The sequence below is a fragment of the Natrix helvetica genome (assembly GCF_964273705.1).
Source record: "Natrix helvetica genome assembly, chromosome: 6".
In the NCBI taxonomy this organism is placed as follows: Eukaryota; Metazoa; Chordata; class Lepidosauria; order Squamata; family Natricidae; genus Natrix; species Natrix helvetica.
The window spans coordinates 36735253-36751287 of record NC_138553.1 but is presented as its reverse complement, the minus strand read 5'-3'; the positions used below and the strand labels follow the sequence as shown (position 1 = coordinate 36751287).

Below are 16035 nucleotides of genomic sequence, written 5' to 3'. Positions count from 1 at the left end.
GAGGGAGGGAGGGAGGGAGACGTTATAAGCCACAAGCCTTAAGGTTATGTTTCCCCTATGCCCAAATTTGTTTTGTTCTGTGGAGAAGCAAAAAATGTGGAAGGCAGTTTCTACTCTGGTGTTTCTGAACTAGAAACCAAGCATATCAGGCCTATTAAACCTGTTTTTCCCCATTAGATATAATTATGTAATTGTAATTTCTGCTCATATTTTCATCCAAATTAAAAAGTGTTACTTACCTTCTCTAATAGCTGTGCACGGTGCACCCTCTTCATGCTCTAATCTGATTTCTTTTAAAGCTACTAGATTTTCAGTCAGCTTACTTCTTCCTTTATATACTGTTGCATATGTACCCTGAATAGCAAATGAAGAATGTACATGAAATCGATTTACAAATTAAAGGGGAAAAAACTAATTAGAACTTTATTAGCTCGGAATCCGATACATACTAATTACTATATATTGGTTGAAAGAACCCAGTCTTAAAGATGGTGTCATTGAAAGCACAGCTATTTATACCCAATTCATAACTCTCCCAGTAGCTTCACCACTGCCAAACAATTTAGGGCCTTCTCACAAGTTAGGAAAGAGTGTCTCCCCATTTCGTATTATTAATCCATCTACCTCAGTTCTTTGTACTACCCTAAGTATGTGCAAACTCTGCAGTTCTCGGAAGCAAATGTTGTGGATAACTCTGGAACATTCTGTTTCTTCTCTGGACCATGCCAATCTATCCATTCCAAGGGTGGTTCAGCAGTTTACCAGAAGTTAATTAATAATTTAGAACATGTTTATGCAACACTGGACATGATAGTTCAGACAGGATTGCTTTAGAACTGGCCTATATCTATAATACCATTTGAAGGATTACATTTTGGAAAACCATTGGATTACTCATGGAACAGAGGGAGTGGTATCATCCTAGAAGAGTAACTGAAGGTAATGTTTCCAGAAGTACTGTACACAGGAACAACCCTCTCACTTTAAAGATAAAGTGGGGTGGAAGAAAAGCTCTCTTCCTATCAGTAGAATATTGTATACGTGTATACTTAATCATATACTGATGATGGTGTTAACTATCATGCACTGATAATGTTACCTAGTTGGGTAATGAAACCTCTGCAAGCAAACAACAGCTTATGACATTTATGGGGCTACCTAATGGCAAATACTAAAACTTTTATATTGATTTACTTTTGAAACAAATTCAAATTCACTTGGGGTAGAACAATAGCAATGTATAAAAAGGTTTGAAAAAGAATGTATTTATCAATAAAGGAGAATATTTGCAGCCCAGGGTTGAAATGTGGGGTCGTTGGTGCTCTCTGAGCTTGCTTATTTTCTTGCAGATGTTTCTTTACCCAAACTAGGTAACATTATCAGTGCTAGTAAAGAGTGTGGTTTGCTGTCAGTTTATATTCTGGTGGCTTGTCTGTCAGTGTTGGTGGGGGTGGTTTTAGAGATTCTTTGGTTGGGCTGTTTACTGTTGACTCTGACAGTTTCTTGATTGTGGTATTGCTTACCGTCGTAAACAGGAACCATCTACCACAGTGTTGCCGATCCTTTTCGGCACCGAGTGCCGAAATGAGAATGCATGTGGGGGGGAGCACCAGAAACTGGAAGAGCAGATCCCCGGCATGCACCTGCAGGAGCACTGGAAAGTGGGAGAACAGCTTCCCGCGGGAGTACCAGAAACCAGAAGAGCAATTCCCCAGCATGCATACACGTGCCAGGAAGCTGAGCTTCCAGTTTCCGGCATGCATGCGTGCACAAACTGCTCTTCTGGTTTCTGGTGCTCCTGTGCATGCAAAGGCCAGCTGGCCGGTGCACGCTGGAACCCAGAAGAAGCAGTGATGGCTGTGTGTGCCACTTCTAGCATGTGCCATATGTTCGCCATCACAGAACTACCACATACAATATAAGAAATGCAACAATCACTATGTAGGACAAAGAGGCAGAAGACTGGTAGAATACATCTATGAACAACAACTGGACGATGAAAATTCTTTAATTTCACACCGTATTAGGTTAACATCAGACCAACAATCAAGTAAATAATACCTCATAATGAAACATCTGCAAGAAAACAAGCTCAGAGAGCACCAAGGACCCCTCGATTGTATTTATATATTATATGTGTAACAAATATTTCATAATATGTTTATCACAAGTACTTTGGTTAAATGAAAACAATTGTTCACAATTATCATGCAGAAAGCCAAATATTTCCACTAAGGAATATATATTCTTTGATTTCCAGTGTGCTCTCTCTCTTATTTTGAGCTTGGACAAGTCATTGCCCTTTATTGTCATTTAAAACATAATTTATACTAATTTTATTTATTGATAGTTTAAAAAAGCAGACATACCTCACCAAGCTTTTCTAATTTAACATAAGTTTCCATTTTTCCAAATCCAATTTCAGACTGTAATAAAAACAAGGAAAAATACAATGAAAATAATTCATACAAAGATCAGATTGTCTTCTTGAAGAATGTGAAACATATTATATTCATAAGCACACCTGAAGTGTCCCTGAGTCATATTCATAACATTTGAATAGATAAGAGAGCTAGAAAACCACTCAGATACATGAACTTTGCTTGCACTAAATCTTTAGTAGTATGGTTTCCTTTGCCCATGTCAGTCTCTATTCACCATACAGCTTCATAATAGAATAATGTATGCTGTCTTAAAATGTTATTACTATCTCTATCAGGGCATATCATTATTGTTTACATATGATTAAGAAACTATTACTCTGCAAAACATAGGAGGCATAGAAAGTGTATTAAAAATAACAGTATTCTCATTTTCAAGGACTGAGTGTGCTTCAGTCTGATTATTGTCTGTTGAGAATGGACTAGAAGACACAACACTTTTCCCATGGAGGCCCATTCAGCTCATTTCTTTTGCATAAACAGCTAAACTTAACAAAGAGCCCAAGTTGAAAGGATAGCTATCAGAGGCATTTTGGGATATATTTTTGTTTAAACTGGCTTTTATTACGCATTTACTTTTTTGTTTAGGCTTTTCTATTTACTACTTGTACGGCAACAATATAAATGCGGTCAAATAAAATTTAAATGAATGAATGAATGAATGAATGAAACCTTTGAAAAGTCATAGTATATTTCTCTTATTGTTTCCATATTAATTAGATATGGTAACTAAGTGCTGTTCACTGGGGCAGTAGTGAACAAATATTGTCAGTTGGGGGGTACATTTAGAATTCTGAGAAATTGACATGGGAATATTCCCCAAATGGCTAACTCAGGGGACTGCCTACTTTGCAATATGATTCACATGGGGAGCTTGGTGAACGATAACATCTCCATTTATCAGAACGGAAATGAATTAGCTTGTTTCAGGCACTCCTTCAAGTGACTTAGAGTGCTCTCTACCACCGGTATCCTACTTTCTAGGCAACTTCTAAAGAAAAGCTTTTGAATTTTTTCTATTAACCCAGAATGTCTCTGAGATTTACAATGGAGCAAGAGGCATTCTTGGAAGAAACATTTGTGCTTAAATGTATGCATTGTAGCAGCATGTCAGTTTCCCATTGTTGCTGTCATAATTTTTAAGATTAAAAATCTTTCCCCCCCAAAAAATTGAAAATAAGCTGTATAGGGAGTCTAATCAGGACAAAAGCGGCTGTTCAGAACATACCCACGGGGGCTGGGCTCCTGACCTTTTATTAGGAAATAAGTTGTACTGAACCCAGGGGGCCTTATTTCAAAGTTTAAAAAGACACTGCAGATGTTAAAAGTGATAACCAGTATCTTGAATTGCACCTGGAAAACAACTGAAATCCGGTGCAACAGTGGTGTTACTCAGGTTAACTGTGGGACACTCAAAACTGCATGTGTCACTGCATCCTAAACCAGTAGAAGGTTCTCTATGGATTTAAAAGACAACCCTTTTGTGGCAGAGAAGCGATTGTGGTCGTTGAGTGAAGCAGTCACATGGTGTTTCACTTAACTACGCTTTGTTCAACGACCGTGATTCTATGCTCAATTATGGTCATACCATCTACAGAATTTCTAGCTGTTGGGCTGGAGAAACATATTCAGTAAAGGAAGGCTGTGTGCAGCACTTCAGATTTGAAAGAGAAAAGATGCTTTACTTGAAAAACATTTCTATATCAGAGTTTGTCTTCAAGAGTAAGGAACTTCTCAGTGTAGACAGTGTCATGGATGGCTCTGATTTGGAGACAGAGTAGGAGACTGACGATGGAGAACCAGAATCAGATCCAGAAAGACTGACAGATAACAAGCAATCAGCTTCAGTACTAACAGACAGACTGCTCTCTGAGCAGGCAGAGGAGGTTGGATAGGCCAGTAAGCGGCAGATGCAGCTACTATCACCTATCAGTCAAGGTGCTAAATTACCGCCCCTTCCAAAGCATGAGCCCAATGGGCTGCAAAGAGTAGCACAAAGGCACTCCGTAAGACAGCTCAAGTGGAAGGAATCCCATCCCACTAAATGAGACTACACCAGGGCTTTTTCTATTAAAACGGAGAGCAAGCACAAGCTCTCCATTGAGGACAATTGCCTGTTAACGCACACTCAATATGCCTTGCCTTCTGAACCCTGCAACTCTGATTTTGAACTTTGATTGGCTGACAATTCTGCTACAAGCTCTGACCTTTGGACTCCACCTGGCTACTCTCCTATGTGCTACTTTGAATTGGAATTCTGGTTAAGCCAAACCTGCTGAAGTCCGGAAGGTAACTTGTTTCTATAATGTAATGGGTGTGTTTGCAAGTTTCATTTAGTAAAAGGAGATTAAAAAAACCAAACACATCTCTTTGTGTAGTTGTGTTCATGCTTGACTTGGGTGAGGCCACTGAGGCTGCCTTCCACACCTGTGGTCTGATTCTTGGAAAAGATACGTATTTCAAGGTACCCCTTTCCCTTTGAAACTGAACAATTATTTGATAAATTAATTATGGCTCTTTAGAAGAAAGCCCTGGGGTGATGGACAAATCTTTGGAAGACCCAAGGGATCAGGTTGAATATCTTATAGTCAGCAAGTACCTAAAAGTGAAAACATGATGAAACAATGCTAAATAATGTTTAAAACCAATTTGTCTGCATAATTCATAATGAATTGGAGAATTTAAAAATCTATAAAACCTTTTTTTCCTATTTATTTAAATAGAGATCATTTTACCTTTACTCACGATGTTAAAACTTACAGATAGTCCATGGGTTATGAATACTCATTCAGAGGCCATTCAAAGTTATGATGGAACTGAACAAGAGGGATTTATGAGCAGCACTCAAGAGTTCCAGCTGTCACAGCATCCCTGGATCATATGACTGATCCAGGGATGAATCTGAGCATTTGGTGCCTGGCTCATGATTACAATACTGCAGAAAGACAAGGTCACGTGACTGTGATTTCTGATATTCACTGCCAGCTTCCCACAAGCAAAATTAATGGAGAAGTCAGCAGGTAGCTGGAAATTACTGTTGCTGCTTTTTTGCCCACCCACACTCTGTAGCACCTGAATGCAGTTCCCTTCACTCCCTTTGCAGCATCTGTGCTCCTAGCACTGTTCACGGTTACCCCTGCTTCCCTGTGGCACTGGTACTCCAGAACACTGCACAACTCTTGTCTACCTGTTGCTCTCACTGCTGGCCTGCTTGCCTGGGACTTCTGTCTCTTCCAGATTAATGAACTGCAGAGTCCTGGATTACGATGACAACCAGAACTGCAGGGTTGCCATTTCTAGAGCCATGGTGGTATAGTGGTTCGAATGCAGTATTGCAGGCTAACTCTGCCCACAGCCAGGAGTTCTGGCTCAAGGTTGACACAGCCTCCCATCCTTCCGAGGTTGGTAAAATGATGACCCAGATTGTTGAGGGCAATGTGCTGGCTTTGTAAATTGCTTAGAGAGTACTATAAAGCACTATGGAGTGGTATGTAAGTCTTAGCAACAAAACTTGTGGTCCCAATTGCTGTTTAATGCCTGTATTTTATAAGCATGGTTTATTATCCACTGTCTTATTATTATATTTGACCAATGTGAGATCCATCCTTACATTTGTCTTCCTGTCTCAAATAAATTTTATAACTATAATGAAGTTGGCTTCACACTAGAAATCAGTTGGGTTCACACTTTATAATAAGCCAACATTTATGTTTATTGACTAGTTAATAAGAGGATCTAAATTACTAGTTTGCAAATTATGAATTAAAGCTTAGTGTTATGGGTGAATACAGACCTTGAGCCTTATTTAGAAAATATTAATACATCATTTAATTAAATGAATTATATCACAGTACAGCTGCAAGTGCTCTAAGACACCTATCATTTTGATATAACATATCTAAACTTCTGTGCTGCAATAAAAATATGAAGGATATAGTAAAGTTATCTACTGCAGGTAAAAGAGCTTACCAATGATGCTCTACGAGATCGTCGACTCATTGGTTGATCAAATGGTGGGCTGTTTATTTGCATCTTTTCAAGATATCCATCAGGTATCCTAATGTCTGCAGGTAGTGACAAGCGTTTATTTAAGTCCTGGAAAAGTAAACCAACACTAGTAAGATGACATACATATTTTCAAAATCTGTGTCTATTTTATTTTCTATTTTATATAAAATAAAAATGTCAATAAGTACTCAGTGATATAGGCATATTCTGTTACTGGTTAAGAACACATAAATGAAGCAAACAGGCTGTTTCTATGTAAAGACACAATTGCAATGCTTCATCTCAAGTTGTTATCAAATCTTTATTTCTCAAAATAGCAAAAGATAATTTCACTTTCTTTAATGGAAAGAAAGGCTTTCTTTAACCATGCCAGTATCTGATTTACAAACACTTTCTACGGGCTACTATTTAATGGTTTGCAGAATAAATCTGGCAATGCTACCTTAATATCCTTCACATATAGTGAAATTCAGAGTTTTTCATAAAATTTTAAAAATTTGGACCTGGGAAACGCAGATGTTATTTCTTGATGGTCATAAAGGTATTATTGCAGGATGTTCCTGGTCCAATGCCTTTTACATCTGGCTAATGGTGTTTTTGCAAATGCCAGTGGTGTTCAAGTGATGCTCCAGTTATTTCCGGATTGTACCCAAGGCATCCTATTAATACTGGCACTATATGCTTTCTTTTGCCACAATCCTTCTCACCTGGCATAGCAATTTCAATGAACCAGATTTTCTTCTTTTCAATAACTATTATATGAGGTCTGTTGTGAACAACATGCCTGTATGTTTGGATCTTAAAGTCCCATAAGACCGTAACCTGCTTATTTTCCAAAATACCTCAACTTGACAGTCCCAGTAGTTTAGTGGTTGTATTCAAATCCAAACCTCTGGCAAAATCTCCGATGAATATCTGTGGCAACTCAATCATAATGCTGCAATTTATGAAATTTTCCTGCAGCCACTGATCAAATGGTCAATTGTTTCATCCTTTTTATTACAAAGGCAGTATTTGCTGTTGTTTGTTACATGTTGAGTTTTTGCCTTCATGGAATTAGTTGGCAAAGCTTGTTTCTTGAGCCACTAAAATTAAGTCTCCAGTTTTTCTTTAACAATCCTGAACTTAACCAACTGCAGTTGTGATTTTATTAGTTTTTCCTTCCATATCCTTCAAGTGTCTTTTACTTATATCCTTCAAAACCACACCTTTTATGAAATTTTATATAAATGTAAAATCTCATAACCTCACTAAATTTGAAAGTTAGTAGGGAGCTGCTAGGTCATTGTACAATGGCACCCGAGACCTGAAAATACCTTGGCAATTGGTTCATATTTATGACACTTGCAGTGTCCTGGGGTCATGTGAACAGCTTTTGCAACCTTCTGACAAGCAAAGTCAATGTGAAATCCAGATTCACTTAACCACCACATTACTAACTTAATAACGGCAATGATTCACTTAACAACTGTGGCAAGAAAAGTTGCAGAATGGGGCAAAATTCACTTAACAAATGTCTCACTTAACAACATAAATTTTGGGCTCAATTGTGATCAATTGTGTCAAGGACTAAGTGTAAATGTACCTTGAGTCAGAGGTTCCCAAAACTTGGCCAACACAATGCACACTTTACTTTTTTGCATACACGTGTGGTAAATGACTAGCAAAGTCTGTTCTCTACATAATCTAGTGAAACAACTAATCTAGTGAAAATTGATTTTCAAGTGTTCTGTGCTATACTTTAACTCTATGCTGAAAATTATTTTTTAAAATCAAACCAAACACAAACGCTCAGACTATACGCTATAACAAGAGTCCCCAACCCCTGGGCCACAGTGTACTGTGTATTTGGAATCGGACCACATGAGCAGCAGGTCGTGCACATGTGTGAGCTTGACTTGTTCAACTAGTGGGCCAGCGTATGTCCACATGTGCATGCACACCCATTGCTCGCACAAGTTGAGCTGTGTGCACGACCTGCTGCTCATGCGACCCGATTCCAAATACAGTTCTCCTCTTCCCCCTCCCCAACCGGCCAAATCACAAAGGTTGGGGACCACTGTGCCATAAGACAAAGTTAAGACTCCTACTTTTCTCTTATATGAAGGAATCACAGGACTCTCACCAGTGAGTTTTAAAAGTTATGCCATTGTTTAATTCACAATAGACAATTTTATGAGATGAAAATATTTACATTAATAGTAAAAAGTTAATTGTGTTCAAATAAAATTGTGCTCAAATAAAAAATAATTCTAAATGTAAAAACTGTTAAGTTCTAAAAGTAAATGTAAGTCAATTTTGAAATATGAATCATGGTAAATCATTTCCTGGTTTATTATATCATTATGATCAAGGCATGACAGGAACACACTCAGCTAATGGAAATGAATAATACTTTCCTTGCACAAAGTCAGTTATTCTACTGCAAAGAATGATTCTAGGTAATTGCCACCACATTTTAATCATCCTGTGTAATTCAATGTCTTACGAAATATAGGTAGATAAATGAATTAGGGAGGAGTCTTGCACTGCAAAAACAGCTATCTCACCCAATTTACATGACAATGGTTTCTTGCTTTGTTGGTCTTTCAAATTTTCAGGACTTTTCAAAGATGATGATGTTATACTGACCTTCAATTGTGTTTTTCTGCATTGTTCATGATGATAATTAATCATCTTGACAAAACTGCTTATTCTTGTGATGCAGGCACTACTACTAAGGAAGATGGAACACCTAATAATATTTGTAGGCCTCACTGCTACTTCATGATGCAATCATTTAAGCATGACACTTGCCTGTATTTTTAATTCTGAAAGACTATGCAGAGGATCATTTTTTCCACAGAAAATACACTGCATTTTTGAAAACACACTGCGTTTTTGAAAATACACTGCGTTTTTGAAAATACACTGCGTTTTTGAAAATACACTGCGTTTTTGAAAATACACTGCGTTTTTGAAAATACACTGCATTTTTGAAAATACACTGCATTTTTGAAAATACACTGCATTTTTTATGAAGAATTGTATATTGGGCCAATGCTTTATGCATAAGGATCTCTGGATTGGGATGCTAACACAAAACACTGGAAAAAGACATTTACAATGGCTCTAGCAGGGGCAAAAGGGGGAGAAATCTCTGTGGCGTGAAACTCTCAAATAAATATACTCAACTTCTTTATATTTCTATATAGTGTGGTAGAATGCTATCGTCACTATGTCTTCCTTTATCAGAAACTCTTTTGCTCCTTTGAATTTCACATGACTTTCTAAGTCTTCCTTCCTAGGGATCTGCTGCACAACTTGAGGTTTCCTCACACAAGCTGATATTGCCTAAATCATGCCATTTGCATCTATGGTCATATCATATAGCCTTTTCCAGGGAGTGTACTTTATACACATTTAAGATTCCAATGCATCTAAAACAGAACACACCTCAAACAGGGCAGAGAGCATGAACAGACTGATTTTACAACAGAAATGTGTTACCACAAAAATGGGGTGGAATCACTACTCCATAGATAGAGAACATAAAAATATTTTATTTAGCATTTTGAAATATTAGGGACTCATAATTATAGATTCTAGCATACTTGGAATGGTAATTAAAAATAAAAGCTTCCCTCTTTTAATTAACTAGCCAGGCAATCTTTTTAAATTGTTAACTGGATATATCAGAAAAATGTCATGTTTGAAATACGTTATCTGCTGAACAGTGCATAATGCTAGCAAATATCTGAAACAAGTATCTTATAATTGGAGAATCCAAGTTTATAAGGCACTTTCTAGAAAGAGAAAAATTCTGATACTTAAGAGACAGAACGAGTTTCATATAAAAAATGTGATTTTAAAAATGAATAAATAAAACCCTAGCCCTATTCTATTGAGAACAGAATGAAGATCTAATAGCAGATCTAATTCAGAATCATAATGAAGAAATATAAGTTATTATCTTTTCCCCCAAAATTTTCTTTATTTTCACTGCTTCATTTGCAGATCCCCACTGAAGAAACAAGCAGTTCTGCTCCTAAACTGCTTGTTTATTATTTCACCTCAAATTTTGTCAGACCCTGTAATATCTGACTGAATCTTTCAGTCGAGGGACAATTACAATGGCCTTGCGACACAGGCATCTTTATTAGCTTTGAAACCCCAAAGAATTTTAAATGAATGAATGAAAACTATATGTTATAGCATATATGTGTAATTTTTTCAAGTGGTGCATACTACTGTATTATTTTGTACCTATGTCCAAGTGTTATCAGATTTTATATAGGAAAACAGACACCTCATGATATACAATATAATACAATAGCAGAGTTGGAAGGGACCTTGGAAGTCTTTTAGTCCAACCCTCTACCTAGGCAGGAAACCCTATACCAGCGATGGCGAACCTTTTTTGGCTCGCGTGCCACAAGTGGGGGGAGCGCGGGGGGGGTCGTGTGTGGGCGTGCCGCACCCATAATGCAACGCGCCCCCAGTGCGCATGCGCGCACAACGCGCCCATTTTTGCATGATTTTTTCGCCTTCCCCAGGCTCCAGAGGCTTTATAGGAGCCTGGGGAGGGCGAAAAGAGCCCCCCCGCCCCCCCGGAGGCTTCAGGGAACGTCCGGAGGCTTCCCTGAAGCCTTCGGAACACTTAAAACCTCCCCGCCACCCCCGGAGGTTTCAGGGAACGTCCGGAGGCTTCCCTGAAGCCTTCGGAACACTTAAAACCAACCTCCGAGCAACCCGGACTTCCGGGTTGCTCGGATGGTCGTTTTAAGCGCTCTGAAGGCTTCAGGGAAGCCTCGGGACGGTCCCTGAACAGGCATGAGATGTGCGTCTCCATCGCCCGGGCCCGGATCGCCTCCACCGCGCGGCGCCTCAGGCTCGGCGTCCTTGCGCCCGGCCTTCACATCACTGCCGCCACCGTCGCCACCGCCGCTAGGACGGGGTCGGCCGAAGGGAAGTCCGTCAGGCTTCAGCTGCGCCGCCCTCGCCTCCTCCTCCTCCTCCTCTAGCCGTGCCATCGCAAGGATTAAGGCGAAAGGGGGCGGGGGCGGGGAAAGCGAAGGGGGCTTTGCATGATTTTTTCGCCTTCCCCAGGCTCCAGAGGCTTTATAGGAGCCTGGGGAGGGCGAAAAGAGCCTCCCCCACCCCCCCGGAGGCTTCACGGAACGCTCGAACGCGGCGCCGGGGCCCGGCAGGCAGCGAACGAGTCGGAGCCTGCCGACTGGAGGAAGATGGTGAGAGGCGGGTCCTGTGAACGGCGGCAGCAGCGGCGACAATAGTCGCAACTCGGCTGCCTGCCGCCTTTCCCCTCCTTTGTCTCCCAGCCGGGGCGGCCAGCCGGCAAGTTACGACTATTGTCGCCGCTGCTGCCCCCGTTCACAGGACCCGCCTCTCACCCTCTTCCTCAAGTCGGCAGGCTCCGACTCGTTCGCTGCCTGCCGGGCCCCGGCGCCGTGTTCGAGCCGGTGGGGGAAAGGAGGAGGAGAAGGAGGACAACAAAGCCCCCTTCGCTTTCCCCGCCCCCTTTCGCCTTAATCCTTGCGATGGCGCGGCTAGAGGAGGAGGAGGAGGAGGCGAGGGCGGCGCGGCTGAAGCCTGACTGACTTCCCTTCGGCCGAGCCCGTCCTAGCGGCGGCGGCGGCAGCGATGTGAAGGCCGGGCGCAAGGACGCCGAGCCTGAGGAGCCGCGCAGTGGAGGCGATCCGGGCCCGGGCGATGGAGACGCACGTCTCGTGCCTGTTCAGGGACCGTCCCGAGGCTTCCCTGAAGCCTTCAGAGCGCTTAAAACGACCATCCGAGCAACCCGGAAGTGACTTCCGGTTTGCTCGGAGGTTGGTTTTAAGTGTTCCGAAGGCTTCAGGGAAGCCTCGGGACGGTCCCTGAAGCCTCCGGGGGGGCGGGGGAGGCTCTTTTCGCCCTCCCCAGGCTCCTATAAAGCCTCTGGAGCCTGGGGAAGGCGAAAAATAGCTTTTAAAAAGGTGAACTCAGCTGACAGGGCAGCGCCTCGCGTGCCCTGACAAATGGCTCCGCGTGCCACTTGTGACATGCGTGCCATAGGTTCGCCATCACGGCCCTATACCGTTTCAGACAAATGGCTATCCAACATCTTCTTAAAGACTTCCAGTGTTGGATAGATGTTGTATATATTTTGGCTTTAAAAAAAATGTAATTTCTTTAAAAAGTAACTGAGGTCAGTGGTCATCATCTTAGTGTTCTATGGCTGTTTTAATAACAGCAAATAATGCATTGCTGATCCATGAGTTATAAAGGATATTATGCTTTGACTATTCTGTATGTTAAAAGGTGTAAAAGACTTTCAGTTTACATCTTTAACTTGAAACAGAAGGAATGACAATATTTCCCTTCTTTTTTCTATGTTTTTTCAGATTTTACCAGCTTGCCAAGGCTTTGGTTATATTGTTGGTACATAAGCTAAAACTATAATAATACAAAATGTTTATCACTCAGTTCAATACGGAAAACATGTTAGTCAATCATGTTAAACATATTGGTTTGGTTACTGATTTAGCCAAATCATAGTTAAGCTTTTGAGTCAGCTCTAAGAAAATCACAGTAAAAACAGCAATTCTGTTTTAATGAAGAAAATGTTTAATTCAGAAAGCCACAATGAAAAGAATCTATATTTAAATTAGAAACTTAATTTAAATATACTGTATATTCTTAAATTGACAATTAAAACATTATTTCAAATTTTACTGTAATTTCCACAAATACTGGCATTCATACAGATTGTTATAAATGAAGGAAATTAAGTACTTTTTCCTCCTTTTGTTTACTGTCATGCACAATTCCGCTTTTAAACAGGAAAAGAAAAATCTGGGGAAGTCAAGAGCTTTCCCATTGTACTCAGTTTTAGAGCATTGTGCAGATTAATAAGCAGCATTAAATGAAAGCGTCATGAGTAAGAGATGGTCTGTTCAAAGCTACACATTTCAAACTAAAGCTTACATTACTATATTTTCAGTTGTAGCTCAATTTCCAAGGTTGTTACAAAAATCTGCCTAACTTTGATTTCCCAAAGGAGCTTTGGACCTTTAAGTCCAAAGAGAGGAAATGTTCTTGAAGCATATTTACCTACTTCTGGGCCATTATTTATTATTTAACTTTTAGTAGTACTATTTTCATTTATACAAGTGTTCTGCAAACAGCAAATAAAGTTATTTTATGGCTGGCCAATTCAATACAAGGAAATGAAATCACTTGAGTGAAGAACCCAATTTTGGGTACACTTCTATCTGCTGTTTGTATGAAGTTCTCTTTAAAAAGTAATTTGTGCCAGGAAGAAATACTATTCAAAACAGTGAAGCCATATATTTTTATACAAACATTAAAATTCCAATGATTTCCAAACAGTTGCTAAATGTGATTCAAATAGTTTAATAGTTTACAACCAGGTTTCCTCAAGGACTACTTCTGTTTCACAATAGACTTTCTTGATCACAAAGGAATTCACTAAAGTTCTCTGCTACATCATATTGAAGGCGGAAGTACATTTTGTGGGAATGAAGCAAAGGGGTTTTAAGAAGTCAGATCTAACCCCTGGAATATCCTTTCCTGACAAATTGTTGGGCAAAATCTTTGGACCGTGCAAATTTCCAATATGACACATTCTAGAAAAATAGTCTATATAACAAAAATTAGATACTGATATATAGAAAGAATAAATAGAAAGAGTGAAGTGAACTTTTCTGATGGTTATATACATTGAAAAATGCTATTTTGCCTCACTGCCTATCTACCAAATGAAACAATAGCATGATTATTTAGCTTTGCTAAAATAATGACTATAGATTTCTTTGAGTTTTCTCTTTGCTATATCACAATCATGTCTGTCTTACCAATAGCTAGAAAGACAAAGAACAGTGCCTTTTGTGTTTTTAGAACTGGATGTGGGGGGAATGGGCACTATTTTGTTTCATTTGCTTTCTTATTTCTTCCTAGCAAGTTTTGGGAAATATGTATTTATTAAGAATACATTAAAATACATTTTGTCCCAGTTGCCTGACAACTCTAACTCTAACCCTAGAGAGATACACTGACTATTACAAATCTATTTACAAATGCTTGTATCAACCTCTAAATTATGTCTGTTCATCTTATGGTTTCCTATTTTGAGAAGCTGCTGCAACATTATTTTGATTGACTGGAATTTTCATCATCACAGCTATTGGAATCAAACACATATTATATTAAGCTATAATATGGCTTAGACTTTCAGGCTTAGTGTGAACTCATCCAGTAATGCCTTTACAGAGTAAACCATGGCTTGTCACTACATATAAATGCATTTGCAATGTATGCTATTCTTCCTGTAATTTTAAAATCAACAGACATTTCAGAATCCTTAGATTTGGGTATGACAGAACAATGTTGAGATAAAGTATTTAAAAAAGAAAGAGGAAAAGAAAATCAAGTACTAAATTCAAAGTAGGCAGCATTCTGTCTAGTCTCACACTTTTCTTTATTCAGATAAAATCATTTAAATGTCAGCAAATCTGCTAAGGGAGCTGAAATTGCTCCAGGCTTGTTTTCCTACTTCCTCTTAATTACACCTATAAAGTGCTTTGTGATAAAACATATTTACAAATAGAAAACAGCTCCAATGACTACCACAACAGAACCTGTTGTCAAACAGTATTGAATAACCTTCCTCAATGTATTAGACCTTGGATGTGTAGGACTATATCATACCTAACAGCCTATCAGTTCTAACCAGAAAAATTAGTTCCCTGGCTGGAAGTTATAAGAAATGCAATAAGCCCTTCCTCTTTCAGAACTCTATGCCCATGCCCTTTCATCATGTATCCCTAATATACCTGAAGGGAATCCGAATGAACAAATCTGATTTACAAGAAAGAAATGTAATGTTAAATCAAAACTATCTTTCTTCAACCTGCTCCTTTTCAGCTGTGACAGATTACTTCAATCTCCAGTAGCTAACTGGCCAGAAGTGATGGAAATTCTATCTAAGGCATGTTATGTTTTATACATTAGACACTCAGTAATAACCTTCAATTAAAAAAAAATCAGATTAAATCTGTTGTACAGGATCAGTTACTCGGAACATAAATAGCTTTACTTTAAAACACCCTAACAGGGACAAAAGTAATGCAAACAAATCCCAAGTCTTTTGTTGGGATAATGCCTCTCCTATGAAAAACTAGATTACCTCCATAGATATCCGTCTGTGTATCCTGTTCCTGAGACAAACACCTGTTGGGGATTGAACTTCATCGGATGATGTTCCAGAAGCTTGGTCACTTTCACCATCTGATCCCATTTTTAGGTTTTCGTGTACAATATCTAAATTGAACAAAACCAATAATTATTTAACTGATACTTGAGAAAGGACTTTCCATCACCCTCAGTGATAGTTCTCAGGCTTTAATGCAACTCTCTGTCAGTAGAGAGCAAACCAGCTTTCTCTCTGTTATTCTTTGGCAGGTGACAAATAGATTTTTATTCAGATACATTTTTACTAATTCAACTGGTTTCTCTACTGAGGTAGATTTTAAAGTTTTACCTGTAGTTGTTATACATTACTTTTATTTGTTCTTTTATTTGTATTTTA

At 39.2% G+C, this 16035-nt stretch overlaps 1 protein-coding gene across 1 annotated transcript in view; it reads right to left on the bottom strand.

Moving 5' to 3' along the window:
- Positions 1-16035, bottom strand: part of CDK17 (cyclin dependent kinase 17) — an 80537-nt gene that overhangs the window by 15186 nt on the left and 49316 nt on the right. Inside the window, exons 4-7 of the mRNA XM_081957315.1 lie at positions 15634-15767; positions 6411-6536; positions 2370-2426; positions 240-354 (exon numbers count right to left, since the gene is read on the bottom strand). Of these exons, the coding sequence (XP_081813441.1) occupies positions 240-354; positions 2370-2426; positions 6411-6536; positions 15634-15767 (432 nt within the window). The remainder of the gene's footprint in view (positions 1-239; positions 355-2369; positions 2427-6410; positions 6537-15633; positions 15768-16035) is intronic.